We start from the raw sequence: 19,889 nt of genomic DNA, 5'->3' as shown, positions 1-19,889 counted from the left end.
CTTGAACTTCTTCCAGATGACATGGCAAAGATAATATAGTTTTATCAGGATGTATCAGCTGACAGCTTGATTACTTTCTCATTCAATTTTGTTGAAAGCAAGGAATTAAAGAAATTAAAATCCACCTGATCTTTGAAAGTTTTTGTCACCCAAGTTTTAACACATAGACACTGGTATTTTGAATTGACCCTTTGTTTGCTTCTTGGGCCAGTGTCCCAAGATAGGAGTTGAGGTAAGGGAAATACGCCTTTCTTTGTAAGGCAGAAATGAGAGAAGTAAATATAGGGAAAGGGGTACTCCCAGGGGTTTCTTGGGCGGTGAGTTTTAATGGGAATGCATGTGGAAGTTGAGGGAAAGAAAACAGATTCACATAAAGCCATCTGCTATGTGTCCCGCGAGTATGCTTCGCTATACATGAGATCCCTCGCAGAACCTTTGAGAGATTTCCCTGCAGTATTTAAAGCAACATTCTTTAGTGAGCACATTCTACCCTCAAAGCCTGTGCACATCTGCTGTAGCTTCCCTCCTTTGTCATGGGCACAGGGTCAGTGCTACCCTTAGAGAAGGGCCCTCCCTCTTGGGAGGAGGTTTCCCCTCCTGGTACCTGCTGAGAACCTTGCTTTCACAGTCATCCCTGTTGACTCTAACATCATAATAGTGTCTGCAGGTTGTTCTCATTAGCATACAGACAAACCTCAGTTTGTCCCCATTAACCCTCCCCAGTGACTCTGGTTTCCTCCTCACCTTTACAGCAATGTTTCTCCAATTGGTGCCTCCCCAGACCCAGACTGCCCCCAGTCTCTTCCCACGCATTCTCAGTTAAACTCACCTTGCCTGGCTTGGGGTGAGCAAACCACTAGCCCCCAGGTTGCTGAATGCTTTACTATGAATAACAATTTTCCCCAGTTTCTTTTCAAACATACCGAAGAGTTGAATTTATGGTGAGTCTATATCTTCACCTCTTAGATTCTGTAATTAGCATTTTATAATTCTCACTTTCTCCCATATTTGGCTAGCTATCCATCTTTCTATAGATCTAGCTTCTTTTTAAGTTCAATTCAAAGTAGAATAGTGGACAGTGGTCACTTTCACCCATGTGTCTTGCAGCGATTTGACTAGGGTGTCTTTCAAGGTAAAGATTTTAGGTACAATGCAATGCACAGATCCTAAGTGCATTGGTCAGTGAATTGCCAGGCATGCTTTCAGCTCCTCAGTCCCACTCCCCTCAGGAAGCAGAAATTTGCCATCACCCCAGGTGATATCTTGTGTCCCTTACCTGCCAACACCTGCCCTAGCCCCCTACTCCCCACCAGGAGTAGAACACCATTGTTTTGCTTTTTCTGGGGATTGATTCCCCCCCCCCCTTATCTTACTGGGTCTCTCAGGAGCATTTGGTAGAGTTGATTGGTCCCTCTTCCTGAAAACCTTCTTCATTTAGTGTCTGGATACCTCTCCTTAGGTTTTTCTCCTAACTCACTCGTGGCTTCTGAGTTCCCTCTGCTGCCTCTTCATGTCTGTCCAGCCATTCCTTGTTTCAGGAGTTGGAGGACCCAGTATCCTGGTTTAAGGCACCATTCAGGAGCTAACAGCACCAACCCAACTTCCTCCCTGGTGTCCCCATGCAGGAACCCAGCAGACTCTTAACCCCAGTGTGTTCCAGACCCCCCTTTCTTTCCCTTTCACACTTGCCCCCTCCACAGTGATGAGAAGGAAAAATTCTCTACCCTTTAAGGTCTTCTAGTTGGACTAAGATTGAATTTACATGAGACAGATTTTTTTTAAAAGATTTTATTTATTTATGTGACAGAGAGAGACACAACAAGAGAGGGAACATAAGCAGGGGGAGTGGGAGAGGGAGAAGCAGGCTTCCCGCTGAGCAGGGAGCTGGATGCGGGACTCGATCCCAGGACCCTGGAATCACGACCTGAGCTGAAGGTAGACGCTTAACTGACTGAGCCACCCAGGCGCCCCTACGTGAGACAGATTAACAGGAGGAAACAAACAAAGTTTTATTACATGCACACGGAGGCCCAATAATTATATTGAGACCTACAGAAATGACCAAGGCGGATAGTTTTTAAGCTTTCTCAGAAAAAGAGACACTAAATCTGTGAGGAATTGACAGGACAAAAGCCCTTAACTTTGGGAGCTTTAATTAGTAAGGAATTCTGAGAGGAATTTGGACTGTGCTGGAAAATTAGTAAAAAGTAACAAGGGTTGTTTCTACAGCCTTCTTGGCTCTGAATTTCCTATCTCTGGTGATAAGGATGTCTCTTTAGCTCCTGATACAGGGAGGGTATCTTTCATGGGAGAAATTTATTTCCTGCTTTCAGGGGGACAGAGGAGGGTCCAAGGGTCCTTCTTGCACAGGCCCTTTTAAGTAACTTTTATTTAAAATAATCAGTATGATGGGCATTAAGGAGGGCATGTGTTGTGATGAGCACTGGGTGTTATACACAACTAATGAAACATTGAACACTACATCAAAAACTAATGATGTACTGTATGTTGGGTAATTGAATGTAAATTAATAAAATAAAATAAAATAAAATAAAATAAAATAAAAATCAGTATGACAAAGTGGAACATTTTGGGTAGCCTGACCTTGGCCCCTACAGTAGCTGTCTCCATTTGGAATAAATGGTAGCTCCATGTCTTCATTTGCTCAGATCAGGGATGAGGCTGAACTCTTATCTTTCACACCCCCGTCTGATCTGGCAGTTTGACCTTCAAAACAGATTCGGGCTCTAACCACTGCATGTCAACACCATTGCTTCCACCCTGGTCTAAACCAGCATCATCTCTCACCTATGTTATTGTGGAGATTCCTAGCCCAACTTTATGTTTCAGCCCTTACCTCCCCTAGTGATTTCTGTTCTCAATATACCAGTCAGTATGATCCCAAAAAGAGAAGATGAACGTTCAGCCACAAGCCTCATTGGCTCTGGTCCTCCAGGGGCTCCTGTCTCACCCAGTGGCAAGCTGAAGTCCTTGATGTGGTCTCTGACTCTTTCTGCCTGGCCCTTGCATCTGCCACATCCCCTCCAGCCCTCTTCTTCTTGCTGTGCTCCCTGCCCTGCTTGATGTCCTCACACATCACCCAAGCACACACCCACCTCAGGGCCTTTGCACTTGCTCCCCCTGCCTGGAAGGCTCTTTCCCCAAGAACCACTTGCCTTTATCCCTTGCTTCTTACTAGTCTCTTCCTGAAGATCACCTTTTCAGTGAGGTCTTCTCTGAGTCCCTGGGTACTGTCTCAAACCCTCCCCTACTACCCCAGCCCATGCCATTCTCCTTACCTGGTGTCTTTGTTTGGGGCTGCTATAACAAAATACCATAAACTGGGTGGATTATCCACAGCAGATATTTATTTATCACAGTTCTGAAGGCTGGAAGTCCAAGATCATGATGCCACCATGGTTGGGCCCTCTTTTGAGTTGCCTTTGTGTTGTGTTCTCACACGGTGGAGAAAGATTGAGCTAGCCATTGGCCTCTTTGTATAAGGGCACTAATCTCATTTGGGAGATCTCCTTCCACATGATCTAACCACCTGGTAAAGGCCCTCCTCTGGTGTTCCTCACATTGGAATTAGGGTTCAACGTAGCAATTTGAGGGAACACAAGCATGTATCCATAAGTTCACTTCATTTTGTTTCTGAAGCTCTTGTCCTATCCTTTGTTTACTTGTTCTCAGGCTCTGAGTCTTCCTCCAGCAACTGGGATGTGTACACCAGGAGGGCAGGAGTCCAGTTGCATTTATTCACTACTCTACCCCCAGTAGGCACTGAATACCTTTTGTGGAATGAATGAATGATACAGAAAACTCAACCTAGGAAGGGATATCATGATACAAAATAGAGCCAACTACAAATAACATCTGAACACTGTAGTGTAAGGTTGAAGCTCTGGGAATTCTGGGAGATAATGCAAATGTTTACTTTTTAACATAAAACCAGACATTCCCCATGTCCTCTACGGTACAGAGCTACAGTTGACATTTTTCTTATATAGAGAGAAACACCTAATATGCTCACTGCATGTTAGGTCACAGACAGGTCTGTGATGCCTACATCCCTTTTCCCACAGTAAGCAAATGATCTTCAGTGTCATATATGACTTGGCAAATGTTTTTTTCAAAGGGTGTTGCTTTCCAGGAAAATAGTAACCAGATTATTACTTATTGCATTGAGTTCAGGGGCTCCATAAATAAACATGCTTGCTTTGGAGGATGTCACTGGAGACTTCTAAATTTCTCTCAAGCACAGCTTATTTCTAATTAATTCTTGCACTTACAGTAGTGTGTACAACTTCATTTGTTCTAAAACTCACATTTTTATCTCACTTATCTATTCAACAAATCTTTTTGAGCACTTGCTCTATGGAAGGCATTGAACTGGGTCATGGGAGGGGGGACCCAGAAGTTGATGAGACCCAGTTTCTTCTCTTAAGCCATTTATACTCAGGCTGTGCAATTTACATTCTAAGAAAAAAGTTAAAATATTGTGACCAAATGACTCCCTAGAGATATGGCAGGAGGCAGGCTGGTGGTGTGGACAGTGGAGTTCACAGGTGGGAAAAATCTCTGCTTTACAGAAATGGAAGGGAGTGAAGGAAAGGCACAGACTCTTCTAAATGTGAAGATCAGGGAGCAGAAGACCAGGGCAGAAATATGGACAGGAGGGGACAGAAAATCAAGGAAATTGCCTCCAGCAAATTTTCTTTCCCAGAGCTTCCTGTTGCTGAATTGCTGTTCTGAAAATCTGAATCTACAAAATCTTTTACCAGGGGTATTTAAACTCTGAGGTAATATTCTGCAAATGAGAGATTTTCTATACAGTCTGAATAGAAGGGAAGGGAAGTAAAATAAATTAATTAGATTTTCTTTTGACTTAACAGTTTGTTACTGCGTTTTCCTTTCTTTCACTTACCCTTGATTTGGTAGGACTTCCCAGTTAGTTAGATAACCTGAAGGAAGAGAAAATTGCTGTTCTGTTTACCTCTTCTTATTCCTAGGAGGAAGCAGTTGGTGTATTTTCTCTATAGATTAGTTTTATCATTTTGGGAGGCCTGTCAGATATAATTTGATTTAATCTATGAGAAGAAATGGAAGAACCATTTCAGTTTCTGAGGAGACAGTTGAGCCATCCAAAGATTTGCCTGTGCTTTTCAAAAGAATCTGGCCTCTCTTATTTTGGAATTTTGACCATTCTTCTGGCTCTATGTTTCCCATCCTTCTTATGTTCTCTATTTTCTACTTCCTGATTCTAATTATGGAATGAATAGTATTCACATTGTAGAATGTTAGGTTGTAAACCATGTTTATTTCTAAAATGTTTACCTTTTTAATCTGCATTTTCTACCACTTCATCTCTGATACATAGAAATACCGCATGTTACATTCATACACAAGCTGGCCAGTGGCTTGCTTAGGGCCCTCATAACAACCCATAGTTAATGATGATTTCAATCATTATGTCATACTGACAGAAAAGAATTGTCAGGGACAGGAGGAAGGAGGAGGCCCACTTTCTTCATCTGAAATCAAAATAGTTGACTAGAAAAATTTTCAAAACACATATGTATGGAGTTTTCTGACACCAAGTACATGCTCTTTCACACCAACAACCAATTCTCTCATTCTCTGGACACAAACTGGGTGTCCACCCTTTCAGTTCTATTCTGATCCTCTCTACCTGGAGTTAGCATCAGATCCTACAAGTTAAGGACTCAATCCCACAAGACTGCCCCCAAATCGGGTGCCACCTGCAAAGGGGGTGTCCAGGCTACCCACACTCCCGTCCAGCTGGGTTCAAATTCAGAACAGCTTATGCAGCTCAGGAAAACACTTATATTTACTGATTTATTATAAAGAATACTGGTCAGGAACAAGTGAATGGAAGAGAGGCATAAGGCAAGGTGTGGGGGAGGCACAGAGCTTTTCTGCCTTCTGTGGGCTAGTTACTGTCCTGGCACCTGTTCACCAATCTGGAAGCTCTCTGAACCTTGTTGTTCAAGAGTTTTTATAACCCAGTCTCCATTCTCTCTCCTCTGCCTGGATATTAAGGTTGGGAGGGGCTGAAAGTTCCCACCCACTAGTCAAAGCTTGGTCTTTCTGATGACCAGCTGCATGCTGGCAACCTGAGGTGATCTAGGGGGTCCCACCTTAAGTCACCTCACCTCATTAGAAACCTGTGGTGGGCTCAGAAGGAACTCTGAATAACAAGAGACACTCCTATCCTTAGGGAATTCCCAAGGTTTTAGAAACACTGTGCCAAGAACCTGGGACAGACCAATTATGTTTTGTATTATACCATATGTACTTTTTTTTTTAAAAAAAGAAAATGTTCTCTTTCTTCTCTCTCACTCTCCTGCTATAGATATTTCTGTGCACGTGCATGCATACACACTTGTTTCCTATGGGCTCAAGGTAGGTGCTAATGAAACCAGTTCTCAGACGCATGGAAGAATTGGGGTTCCTGTGGTGTGTTTCACATCCAGGACCCCCTCCTTCCTTGTATGTCCCTGTAACAACCCTACATAATCATATCTTGAAGATTTAATGAGAGGGGATCCCACAGAAATAGGAAGCGAAGGAAAAGCAAAGACTCTTCCAGATGATCTGGGAGTATTGATCTGAGACTAACTTCAGGTAGAGAGGATCAGGATAGAACTGAATGACTGGACACCCAGTTCCTGCCCAGAGAATCAGAGAACTGGTTGTTGGTGTGAAAGACAGCATGTACTTGGCGTGGGAAATCTCCATACATATGTGTTTTGAAAAGTCTTCTAGTCAACTGTTTTGCTCTCAGATGAAGAAAGTGGGCCTCGTTTCTAGGTTGACACTTATTATCAGGTACCCGATGTGCCAGGCTCTGTCTGTAGGAAGATTTGTTGCAGGACCTCTGCCTTCCAGGGACCTACTATCTGAGTGGGGAGTGAGTGCTTTGAGAGGATAGAAAACCTCTTTCTGGAACGTGATTGTTTACAAGCCCTTTTACATATTCATTCTTCAGAAATGTTCATGGAAACCTGTGGGGTCCTGGGCTCTGATCCCGCTCCCAGGGCTCCCTGTGCCCTGATCCCGCTCCCAGGGCTCCCTGTGCCCAGTTGATGGTGCTTCTGTACCTTTGGCTAAAGCCTGCTTATTACAGCTCTCCTGTCCTGTAGTATCTTGTGAGATGGAGGAATCCCTCTTTTTCTTTTTCTTTCTTTCTTTCTTTCTTTTTTTTTTTTTTTTAAGCCATCATTTGTCACATGCCTACCAGGGCCACGTGACTGACTTGCTGCTGTACACATTTCATCCTTACAGCACCACCCTGCCCTGTGAGGAAGCCACAGCTCAGAGAGGGGGTTTACCTTGTGAAAAAACAAAATGCAACTGAGTAAGCTTGAAGATCTAATTGGCTTTATTAAATGATTGATTCATGAGTCGGGCAACATCCCATCCAGCAAGTAGAGAGGAACTCCCAGGAGTTGTACAAAATGGAAAGTTTTTATAGGATGGAGGGCAGGGCAAGAAAGTTATAAGCAAGAGAAAAGAAAGGATTGTTTCAGGCAAGGCCACCTTCCCTTAGGGGGAAGAGCAGGGGGCCTTATTAAGCAGATCACCTCATGTGATGAAGAGGGCCTTGTGACAGTTGACCTCATTGATGCTGATCAGAAGAGTCCTGACTGACCCTTTAAAGCTTACAATTCTGGGGGTGATTGAAACTGCAGGTAAGTATTAAGCCCAAGTTTGGTGACTTGGCCTAAGTAATTTGGGGCCTGTGTTTTTTTGTTTAACAACCTGCTTGAGCTCACACACCTGGCTCTGCCACAGCCTTGGTGAAAACCCGGGTCTGCCTGATTTCCACCTCTCTCTGCAGCCCACCTTTTCTGTCCTGTGGGTTGGGGAGACCCAGCATGGCTTTCAAGTGAGCAGATGCAAGGCATCTTCTGGGATGATGAACAGCCCACTTCCTTGTGGTGGGAAGTCTGTCAGTGCAGAGAGATGGGATTGGAAGAATCAGCCATGGTAGAGCCTACTGATCACTCTTCTTGAAGTCAAATAATGCAGTCCTGAGTCCTGACCCAGTGACTGACTGAAAGGATGTTGCTTCTCTGTGCCCCAGTCTCCTCTTGTAAATATGAGTAGTTGTCATGCTGGCATTCCTGGATCTTGGCAAGAGAGGTGTACACACGACACGGAGCAAAGAAAATGGTCAGGATACATGCCCATGGGACACGTGCAGCTAAGATCATGAGTGAGTCAGGTAGGGGGAGATGGCTGGGGAGGCATCCTACAGCTCACACGTGGTGCCATCAGAAGAGGCTGAGGTTTCACCCATCAAGCACTTCCGCTCCCTGCCTTCCCTCCCTGCTCTGCCCATCATTTCTGTAGACGGGGGAGATGGGCATTTGCCTACCATGCTCACCGTCATTCTGGGAGCCCTATGACCCTGATTAGCATGGTGGTGACAATGACAGTGACAGGCTCTGTGATAGTCACCAACCCGGAGAAGCATCCCAGGGTAAGATGAGATCCTAGTAAGGAAATCACAGGTGTTGGGTATGGAAGGGGTCATCCCCAGGACAAAGGAGGAAAAAGAATGGAGCTCTGGGCCAATGGTGCAGAGACAGAGCAGGCTGGAGCAAACACAGTTTGGTTGATGCCCAGGCATTCCTGCAAACCAGCTTCAACAGACTGGCCCTCTGGGAACTGTCCTTCCCCTCTCCTTTTTTCCCCTCCCCTTCCCTCCACCAACCACCAACATCAGTTAGAAATATCAGTGGGGTGGCTTTCTCTCCAGCACATTATACATTGACAAATCCTCATTCTCAGAGGCTCATGGCTTTAAAGTGACATCACTCATCTGGTTAATCCCTCTTGTCTGACTTCAGATGGTCCCAGAATGGGACAGCCTTTCTGGATACTTGCCTGTCCTCTCTAGAGGATGGTGGGATCTCTGGGACATGCTCTGGGATCCACTACCACTTGGCTGCAATTCCCAAATCTCAACAGCTTTGAAAATTAAAGGGCTTTTGTCCCCCTTGATGTTGTTTTGGTAACTTTGCATCAGGCTCATGGAGTTTAAAAATCAAACTGAAATAGATATGCAGGGGAGGCACTTATTTTTCTGACTTAGTATCAGTATGCATGTTTTGCTGCAGAAGTAGCGATATGTTTGATTATGGGGAGTTGTCTTGGTCCCAGCTGGAAGTGTTGCATCACATACCTTTCTAAGTCTAAGAAGGTCTGAGCTCCAGAGTACGGGTGGCCCCAGGGAGACTGGATACAGGATGGGCCTTTACTGGGGTCTGCCCTGATTATGGCACATATATAGCTAAGTCCAAATGGGCCAGCTCTGCAACCCTGGCTTGGTGGTGCTGTTTGTATAGCAGCTGCCGGTGAGATCCTACCTGACCAGTCTTTATAGAGCTAGTGGACCCCAGGTAGGGCTGGGCTGTGTGGTCTTGGGACAAGGGACCCCAGGCATGGGCCTTCCTCTGGCAGAAGTCACTCAAAAACCAACTTAAGGCCTGGCCCCGAGGAAATGCACCTGTTCTGGTGTGTTTATGGCTATGTCCTGAGTCCTCATCTGCACCCTTGTCTTGATTCAGTGTTTGACCACCAAGGCTGAGTGTTAGCATTTTTGGGTTGTGGCATCAGAAGCGCTATTCCTGCATGAAAATATGAATTCCAGTCCAAAAACACACCCCTCCTTCGAAGGTTCTGAGAGGTTCCCCAGCAGCTGCACAAGATTGTTTCATGGAAATAAATATTCTCCTTTTTTTTCCAGCTTAGTTCATATTTCAGTTGAAATAAGTGAATTTATTTTTCCCAAGTGTCCTTTCAGTGGAGAACTTTGAAAGCAAAACAGTCATTCATTTGGCTAGAAAAACCCCATCTGCCGTGGGAGGGGAAGGCTTGGGGGCATGCAGTGGACCGGAATTAACTTTAATGCTACCGTCTGAATGTGGTCATGGTGACAGCAGGATCTTAAATGTGATCTTTTATGCTATTCACGGTCATTTTGGAAGAGATTATTTAATTCCCAGCTTATATTTTGTAGATAACAATTCAATTATGTAAATAAGTATCTGGATCTCATTTTGGCTTTGAATGTGTCTAATGATCTTGTAGAAGAAATACTAGTAGGCAGGGAAACAAAGAGCTGTTAATGTCATTGTCTCAGTCCTGGACAGATCACTATTTACAATGGAATGTGTCAGAATATCCGGGCGTGAAGACTGTTCGTTTCCCAGATGGCCTGATTTGGAAGCCAGACATTCTTCTCTATAACAGGTAAGCACATTGGACAAAAAGGAAAAATGATTTTATTCTTGCATACACGTAACAACCAAGCATATTTGCATATTTTATAGAAACGCCAGACACATTATCTGTAATTTGGGATCCTTGCTGCCCATGATGCTTCATGAATGGCCAGGCCTTTGAGAAGCCTTCTGTCCCCTTCTCCCATGTTCTCTGCCTTGGCATGCAGGCTTGCATTACTTAGCACTCTCCCCACGATGACCATGTCCACAGGGCTGTGCGTTATAGGTACACATATACTTTTTTTTTTTTTTTAAGATTTTATTTATTTATTTGACAGAGAGAGACACAGCGAGAGAGGGAACACAAGCAGGGGGAGTGGGAGAGGGAGAAGCAGGCTTCCCGCTGAGCAGGGAACCGGATGGGGGACTCGATCCCAGGACCCTGGGATCATGACCTGAGCCGAAGGCAGACGCTTAAGGACTGAGCCACCCAGGCGCCTGGTACACATATACTTTTGTGCATATTGGCACTGAGGCATTTTTGCATGTGGAAGTACCTTTGCACCTGAATGGCAGCAGTTATGGTCACAGCATAAGTTGCTGGCCTATGGCATGCATGACTGGAATCCACTGTTTGGACCCAGCTCCTCATTTGATGCATTCCCCAATGTGCATTGGGAGAGCCCTGCTGCCAGTACCTGCGTGCATGAGGATTGTCACCTCTAGCTGAGCTTGGAAGCTTGTGACGCGGGTCGAGTATGTGACAGAAGGCACATAACAGTCATATTCTAATAGTCCTGCTTCTGAGGTCAGGAAATGAGGGATACATCAGTAATCCAGGACAGTCTGATTTGTAGACCAGATGCCCAAAAGGCAAGTATTCAGGCAAGGTAAATTTCTAGAAGCACTAAAATTTTTGGCTAACCTACATAATCAAAATTGGGATCCAGAGCACCTCTGGCCCATAGGGTCCAGAGTATGATAACGAGTTTAATATAAAAGATATTTCCTAGTGGTGACTGCTGCCTTTGGTCTTACCTAGAAGAGAAGGAAGCCCCATGCCTTCCTGACTTAGGAAACAGCGTGACCATTGGCCACTGCCCGTGGTTTTCACAGAGTGATTCTGGGACCAGCTGACATGTTTGTCCTATACTGACTGCTTCTAGGAGGCTGGGTGATTCTTTATCTTGTATCAGCTATTAATTTAATTTGCTGGCTGTTACATTTCATTTGAATCATTGGGCCTGTTTCTAGAAGAATATTATTCCCTCCTGATTTGCTGCCGCTCTTCAGCTTCTGACACCTGAGTTTTGCAACGTGTCTAAAATCAGAGTAAGTGGTCCCCTACTGAGTAGGTGAAGCCCATGAAACCCCATGGCTCATCTTTGGGTCATCAGTGTCCCAGCACTGCCATAATAAAATACCACAGAATGAATGACTGAAACAACAAAAATTTGTTTTCTCACAGAAATGTATTTTCTTCTGGAGGCTGGAAGTCCAAGATTAAGGTGTTGGCAGGTTTGGCTTCTTCTGAGGCTCCTCTCCTGTAACTTGTAGATGTCCACCTTCTCCCTGTGTCTTCACATGGTCCTCTCTCTGTGCCTGTCTGTGCTCTCTAATCTCTTCTTGTGAGGACAACTGTCGTATTGGATTAGGGCCCACTCTAAAGACCTCATTTTAACTTAGCTACTTCCTTAAAGACTCTTTCCAAATACAGTCACATACTGAGGTACTTCAACATATGAACTTGGACTTCCACGTGTGAATTTTGGGGGGAACACAATTCAGCCCCTAACAGGGCCATTGCAGTTGACTACTTAAGGGCAACGAGTCAGGATTGGAGAAGTCGGGGTTGTGAATCTTAGCTGTAATATTTACTATGTGTATAACTGAGCAGTTAAGTCCTGGACTCCTGCTTTGCAGAACGGGGGAGATGCCAGCTTCACAGAGTTTGGAAGGGATCACTCTATGGATGTACCTCGCACGCTTAGTGTGGTACTTGGCAAAGACCAAATGACAGTTGTGCATTTACAGGCACGGTAATGAGGATTTCTGCTCAGAGTAAGATGGTAGGACAATTCAGAAGGAAATGTCAGTAAGGGTTTTGCATTGTGCCTAACTTAGTTCTTTTTCATTTGAAGTCAAGAATAAATATTATAATATGGTAGAATCCTAATAAGGCTATAGAGATGGTTCTTGTGTCTTATATGCAGGACCTCAAACTCTAATAAATAAAATGTTTGATGATTCTAATGTTCTGGCTCATGAAGAGTTACCAAGAATTCTATATAAACTGAATTTCAAGGAACAAAGGTACAGTCTCCACCTGCTGTCCCCAGGGAGCAGGCCCCTAGAAATAATGCTACGCCCCACATGTGTGACCCAGCTGACGGTCCCAGAACCCCTCTCATGTTTCCCCTTGAGCTCTAAGTAACTATCTTTTTCTTCCCTCTTTTCCCCATCTCCCTGTTGGCCACATCCGCTAGCTTCTATCACGGAATCTGTCGAGGCTGCCTCCTCTTCTGCTTCAGTTTTTCTGAGAAATGGGATGTCGAACCTCCTTTCTGAAGTAACTGTTAAGTGTATGGCTTGCATGTCCACGCGAACATGGTGTGGCATAAGCAGGTGACAGAATGTATTTTAAGGCATCATAGACACAGTGTCATTTATCTTTTGCTGCTTGACAGACTACCCTGAACTTAGTGTCTTAAAAAAAAAATGTATGCATATTACTTCTCACCAGGCTGTGGACCGACTGGATCCATGTGGCTGCCTGTCTGTGCGTGTGAGCTTTTGGCAGAAAGCAGGGAGCTGGGGCTCAGACAAGCTGGAATGTGGAGGGTCTTAACGCCACGGCTGGTGGTGGTGGCAGCTGCTGGTGGGAGCTCAGCTGAGGCTGTCACCTCTGCTACTTCAGCTCCCTCTAAAAGCCTTTCCACTTGGCACAGGCGTCCCCCGGGGTGGTGGCAGGGGGTGCTCAGAGAAGAAGGAAATGAGGGCCACCAGGCTCTGTAGGGACTGATCCTAAAAACCCCAGAACGGACCCTTCACTACACTCTGTTGGGCAGAATAGGCAGGGGCTCAGCCTGGATCAGGGGAGCAGAAGTCAATCTCACCTCTCCAGGGCACACAGGGAGGGAGGGAAAGGAAGACAAAGGTATGCTCTGTGGAAGAGGAGTGGTGAAGCAGGAAGGCCAGATTAGAGTGTTGTGGGGGGAGGGGATGAAAGACCAAAACAGACATTTGTAATGAAGGAGCACTCAGTTACGTGCACCCTGGAGGGACCTGTAGGAGGGAGAGAGAGAGCACAAGGAGGCAAGCAGAGAGAGTTTCCAAACAAAAAGTGATCCCCTTATCCCCTGACTCCATTCACTGGCTTACCTCTGCTGTATGGACACAAGTCACAAGGCCTGGCCAGCAGGTGGGAGTGGCCGGGCCCACCCCCTACAGCTGCCTCTTACACCTGCTGCTCCCCAGCTAGAAGTTTGTCTTTCAGTTCCATGGTGTGTCTGGACTCTTTTCCACTACAAGACATCTTCATGAGCTCCCCTCTTGACATGGAATATTCACCCTTCTGTCATCCTGTGGGCTTCAGCTTGACACCCTATCCCACTGAGTCCCTGGTGTGTGTCTCTGTCATGCTCTGTCGCAGAAAGGGGTCCCTGTCCCCCATAGCACATGGGGTCTGCCATCTCTCTGGGGGTCTAGAGAGTGCTTAATAAATATTTGTGCACAGACAGGATGGAAGGAGGAAGGGGGGACGCAGGAATAAGAGGAGGTGGGAAGAGGATGGATCCATGTGACGTGGGTGCTGCTAAGAACAGCAAGAGAAGAAAGGAAAGAAATCATATTGGCAAGCTGGAAAATATGAACCTGTGAGAGGGCAAAAAATTGACACAGGAAGTAGCAAAAACAGACTTGAATTTAATAGGATCCTGACCTTCTAATATTCTGTTATTGGGGATTTTGAGAGATGTTGAGCTTAATACTTTCTGCCAGCTTCCAGGCACTCCAAATGGTATGTTCTCTCAGTGGGCTTGTGTAATGGTTCATTAACATGTTGTATTTGCAGGGGGGAGCTTTTCCTTAAGGAGGGGGGCATGCCATCATTCTGTGTAAGCCACGGCTTTGAAAGGGGCATTGATTCAGGTTAGGGGAAGCATCACAAACATGTCCATCACATTTCTTGCTCTATTCTGGTTTGATAGTGGAGTCCAAGTGTGAGCCACTAATGGTTTTGGGGATATGATGCATTTTTTGTGCTTTGACAAGGCTGGGTCACTGCAAAACAGCCATCTCTGCATTATTTCTGGGATGGGCTGCTTTATTTCCCTGATGGATGGTGAACAAGTTACAGTGCAGCCAGCCAGCTGGCTGGGTGGCTCAGAGGAGAGGACCGGCGCTGATAAAAGCATCCCTGCCGGATGCTGATCCCAGTAGTTTCTTGGTTGCTTTATTCTGCTTTACTTAAAGCTTGCAGTTCAAGGATTTTTCTGAACACAGTCTTGCTCAAAGTGAGTATTAGTTGTGGATAGCTTTCCGTGATTTTCCCATTCGGATGGAATGAAAGGCGTCACTTATCAGTGGTCGGCTTGCAGAAGAAAGCCTGAACCGCAGTGACAGCTTCGCCTTCCCTGCAACCACAGGCAACTGCCACAGCCTCTCTGGGCTTCTCCATCCTTGAGCTGCTCAGTCAGTCATAATAGTGGAATCTTTGTTAACGAATGTATTTGAAGATGTTTTTGTTAGCTCTGTATTTTTAGGACAGTGTGACGTGTCAGCCATCTCTTTCTTACAGCCTGTGCAAAATTGCATTTGCATGTCTGCAGGCTCATGTCTGGTTCTGAGACTACAGCCCCCTGACTATAACCCTCTTCCTGTCACATATTCCCATGACCCTGTACCTGATAGCAGAGCCTGGGGAAAGGGTGATGTGTGCAGGACATGCCTGGGTGCAGTGTGATCCAGCCGATGAGGGCCAGTAATTGTGTGCTGATCAGTGAGTCACCAGTGAAATAGAATTTATTTCCTTTCCAAGTGTCTTTGGTTCCCCCCCGGAAGTCAACCTATGACAAATATTTCAGCACATGGTTTATTTGAGAGAGGAAGCAAGACAGAGAAAGGAGGAAAGCCAATATAGGATGCATTAAAAAGCAAGCTATTGCTCTGGGCAGTGGGGCCCATTCCCACTGGAGACCTCTGGGGTGTTTATCGCCAACTGCCTTCTGTCTGTCATAGGTTGACAGCTGCTTCCAGGAATGTCAGCTCCCTGACGCCACCTCTGCTTGCCTTCCCCATGCACAGACCAAATGTGCGCTGGTGGCCAGAGCCTCAAGCCGGGCTGCTGATACCTGGAATAGGCAGCTGTCAGGGCCTTGGGCCTGGGGAGGACAGCTGTCGGCATGGTCAGCTACAGCGCAGAAGAGTTTCACACTCAAGTTTCAGTTGTTGTCACCTTGGCCTGATTGAAGTTCCAATCCAGTTCCTCCTCCTGATGGGGGAGGCGGCAATGATGCAAGTAGAAAGGAGAGCATGATAAGGACTAGGTGGGTTTCTCAGTCAAAGCAGAGAGGAGACAGGCAGGTAGCAAAGGTAACAGAGAAGAGCTGGGACCAACATCCTTGAGTGGCCATAGCCCTACTGTGGGCTTCATGTGTTACGGTTTCACATTAGTCCACATATGGAATGGGATCTTAGGGAACGGATCTCTTATTCAATGTTGTCACTGTTAATGTCTCTTGGAGAAGGTTAATGGGTTGGTGCTCAAGGGCCCATAATGCAGTCATGGCTGGTGTGGCGGTGGGCCTGGGGGCAGGAGGCCATCACTGAAAGGACATCAGTAGCAGCTCTTGGATACAGCAGGAATCTCCATTTGAGCAAAGGTAATTTTGCAGCTTTGGACCTCCCAGGGAACGAGGTTTTAGGATGTGCTGTTACAGCATTATCTGCATTATCAAACATTCAGACCTAATCTGGAGGGAGGCTGTTTCTCACAAGGTATGATAGGAAGAGGTTGGAGCAGTCATCTGTTTTCAAGAAGTGAGCGGAACTGGCCAATCCATGTGTGCATCTCTAAAGCTATCCTCTGAACTGTCTGCCCAAACCTCCTCTTTCTTACCCCTGTGCCTTTGATATTTGTTTTTAATTTGTTCATTCACTGAACCAATATTTAGTGAAGGCTTTTGTGCTGTTATCACAAACTGTCCTAGGATCTGAGGACACAGCAGCAATCAAGCCAGACAGAAATCCCTACTCTCTAGAGAAAGGGAGAGAGAGAAGAGGGGAGCACACACGCCAGATTATAGGGGATCCAAGAAAAAGAAAGCAGGGAGAGCACATAGGGAGTGGTAGAGCCATGGGTAGGATGTGAGGCCAACAGAAGGTCCAGAAGGAGGGGAAACATGTCATATGACATCAGGGAGGTGAACATTCTTGATGGAAAGAATAAGGCCTATCAGGAAAGGTTGTGAAAAGCCTTGAAATGTGAGAACAAAACAGACAAGGGAAAGATGACCAGGGGGCCTACGGCCTGCTCTGTGTGGTCACATGCACCTTCCAGGTTAGCAGAAACTATCTCAAACTCTGTCATGGTCTTTGAACTACTTTTCAACTCTGTATGTTCTAGGAAACCGATAGTAATGCAAATGACTTCAGTGCATAGAGAAGCAAATGGATTTTGTCTGATGGACTGATTCCTCTGTTAACTGATCTGATCCGCACTCCTGATTGCCTTTGTATGTGTCCACTTTTTGGATGCTCCTTGGAATTGGTTTTTGACACCTTGCCTCTTTCCCTTGTTAATTAATGACATAAGTAAAAACTTTGACACATGTTCATTTTATATTTTGTGCAAGTATCATGCTTTTATCTTTGAGAAAATTTATCTTTTTTGATTACCCCAAGGCAGGAACATGTCATCTGGGTCTGTCCAGGAACACGAGGTGGTTGTGTGGCTGGAGTGCATGGGTGGAGAAGGTCAGAGACACGGCAGGATGTGGCCCAAGTGTTGGAGGTCTTGGCTTTTATCATGAGTGAGATGGGAGAGGCTCTCATCCTTTTTGTAGAATTTCATCTCTTTCTTGCTCTGAACAATTGTCAAAATACTTATTCGTATTCTCCTTCTGCTATCAACTGATTCCCATCCAATGGTTGTTTTGGCCAGAAGTTACCTGGTCTCTGCTTGTATACTGCTCCCAGCCAATGGCAGTGGATGTGTTTTGCTTCTGTTATTTCCTCTAGCTTCTTGGTCATGTTGCTGGGGGGGGGGGGGGGGGGGGGGGGGGGGGGGGGGGGTGTCACGTGAACACATGTCGTCATTCAGCCACTGTCAACCCAGATACTTGTCTGCCTCAAGCTGACTCAGAGGCCAGCCTGTCTGCACTGGACATCATAGACTGTCCCTACTGGACCTTTAGCACCTCTGCCTGGTTCCACTCTCTCTGCAAAGGGCTGGATGACTCCAAAGTCAGTCTTCAGCATCCACATTTCTCAGGACAGGAAACTGGTGCTCAGGAGGTTCAGCCACTTGCCCAAAGTCCCCCAGCAGGGTGTGCCCAACTCGAGTCTGATGTACCTCAGGCTGGCCTGCCTCTGGTCATACTTTTAGAGTTCCTTTTTTTTTCTACAAAGCAAAATAATTCCTCTCTCCCTCCCTCTAAGTTGACTCTACTTTTAGACCTTCTCTGGGACTCTCTTTTGTCTTTTATTCTGAAAAGGTGAGTCTGTCTTTTCCCAGTTTCAGTGCATCTGACATCCAACTTTTCTTTCACCAAATCCCTTGCCAGCCAGAGTGGGATGACAAAATGCAAACCACTGCGCAAGGGTTTGAGCAGAATTTCAAACAGAGGGCCATGTGCTACAGGGAGCAGAGTTTTCTAGGGAGGGCTTTGCATCCAGATGGCCCAGGCAAACAGTCTTTCTGCTTGTGGCTCAGGGCCAGTCCACTGAGCACCTGCCCCCTCCCTGCACCCTGAGGGCCTGCAAGACTGATTGAGTCCAAGAGCATGGCTTTTGGAGATGAGCTTATTGATCTTAGTGACATCGGACACAGAGCCAACATGATTATAAGGGTCTGTGTAATAAATACGTGAGACAGGAATTCGATGGGAAGTTCAATCATCATCATGAGCTGCCTGAGGGAGGGGCGGGGCAAGTAGCACAGTGACAGGGGCCAAGGTCAGCCCTTTCCTGCCCTCCTCAGACTGTTGTGGGGGTTCCTGCAAATTTCCACTGCTCCCCCACTCCTCGCCCAGGGCTGTGCTCAAGGCTGCCTGCATGGAGGTGCATATAGGGGTTTGTGATTCACAGGAAGAGATGCATGAGAGAGAAACTGGTCCTCCCCAGCAAGCCCTCACAACCTCATCTACGGAGTGTGGGGCCCTAGCTGAATGTGCCCCATGGGGTGTATGAAAACCTGGAGGAACCAGGACTTTACTTGTGGGCCAGTGCCCAGATCTGAGGTGGCTGATGCTGTCAGTTCAGCTTAGGAGAATTTCCTGAGGACCTACTATGTGTGAAATGCTGTGCTTCTAAAAGGACACACATTCAATGCCCTGAAGGCACTTGTAATCAGTAAAAAAATCACTTTACCCTGGGTGGTCTCCTCTAATTTGTTTTCATGAAATTACTATCCCCAGTTCAGCTGTTTCTGAGATTAAACGGCCTGTTCACACAGAACCACAGCCTTGACTCCAAACCCTTTTGATTTTCCCAAGGCTTGACACCTTCTTCATGGGTATGACAAGGGCTCAAAAGATCATCTTTTGGAGGAGAAATGGTGTGTCAGGGATCTGACATATTAGAAAGATCTGGAAGAGGGAGATCCTCATCCAGAGGGAGGAGGGGAGTACTTGTTTGTGGGAGGGTGGCTGTACCAGACCTTTTTACCTGGGAGTCTGGGACAGTTCTGTGTTCAGCCTACTGTCCTGGCGCAGTTATTAAATAATGCCCCTTTCACTTTAAAAAGTAACTCAGTTTAGACAATAATTTATGTGGTCTCCTCACTTTGGGACAGTGGCTACCTAGAGAGAACAGTTAGATTAAGACATAGGAGTCAATCAGAGAAAGACATGTATCATATGACCCCACTGATATGAGGAATTCTTAATCTCAGGAAACAAACTGAGGGTTGCTGGAGTGGTGGGGGTGGTGAGAGGTATGGGGTGGCTGGGTGATAGACACTGGGGAGGATATGTGCTATGGTGAGCGCTGTGAATTGTGCAAGACTGTTGAATCACAGATCTGTACCTCTGAAGCAAATAATACATTATATGTTAAAAAAAAAAAAAGAAGAAGAAGATAGCAGGAGGGGAAGAATGAAGGGGGGGAAATCGGAGGGGGAGACGAACCATGAGAGATGATGGACTCTGAAGAACAAACTGAGGGTTCTAGAGGGGAGGGTGGTGGGAGGATGGGTTAGCCTGGTGATGGGTGTTAAAGAGGGCACGTACTGAACAGAGCACTGGGTGTTACACACAAACAATGAATCGTGGAACGCTACATCAAAAACTAATGATGTAATGTATGGTGATTAACATAACATAATAAAAAAAAGAAAAAAAGACATAGGAGCCAAGATAGGACATTTTCATGAGAAAATATGAAGTTAGGCCATGGCACACAGAGGGCTCTTAA

At 45.9% G+C, this 19,889-nt stretch overlaps 1 protein-coding gene across 1 annotated transcript in view; it reads left to right on the top strand.

Moving 5' to 3' along the window:
• LOC118022967 (neuronal acetylcholine receptor subunit alpha-7) overlaps nt 1-19,889 on the top strand; it is a 129,933-nt gene that overhangs the window by 60,272 nt on the left and 49,772 nt on the right. The window contains exon 4 of the mRNA XM_035023960.1: nt 10,175-10,284. Within this exon, the coding sequence (XP_034879851.1) occupies nt 10,175-10,284 (110 nt within the window). The remainder of the gene's footprint in view (nt 1-10,174; nt 10,285-19,889) is intronic.

This window comes from Mirounga leonina, unplaced genomic scaffold, assembly GCF_011800145.1.
Source record: "Mirounga leonina isolate KUSES-001 unplaced genomic scaffold, KU_Mleo_1.0 Mir_178, whole genome shotgun sequence".
Taxonomy (NCBI): Eukaryota; Metazoa; Chordata; class Mammalia; order Carnivora; family Phocidae; genus Mirounga; species Mirounga leonina.
The sequence above is the reverse complement of the archived record's forward strand: the minus strand, read 5'-3'. Positions and strand labels throughout refer to the sequence as shown.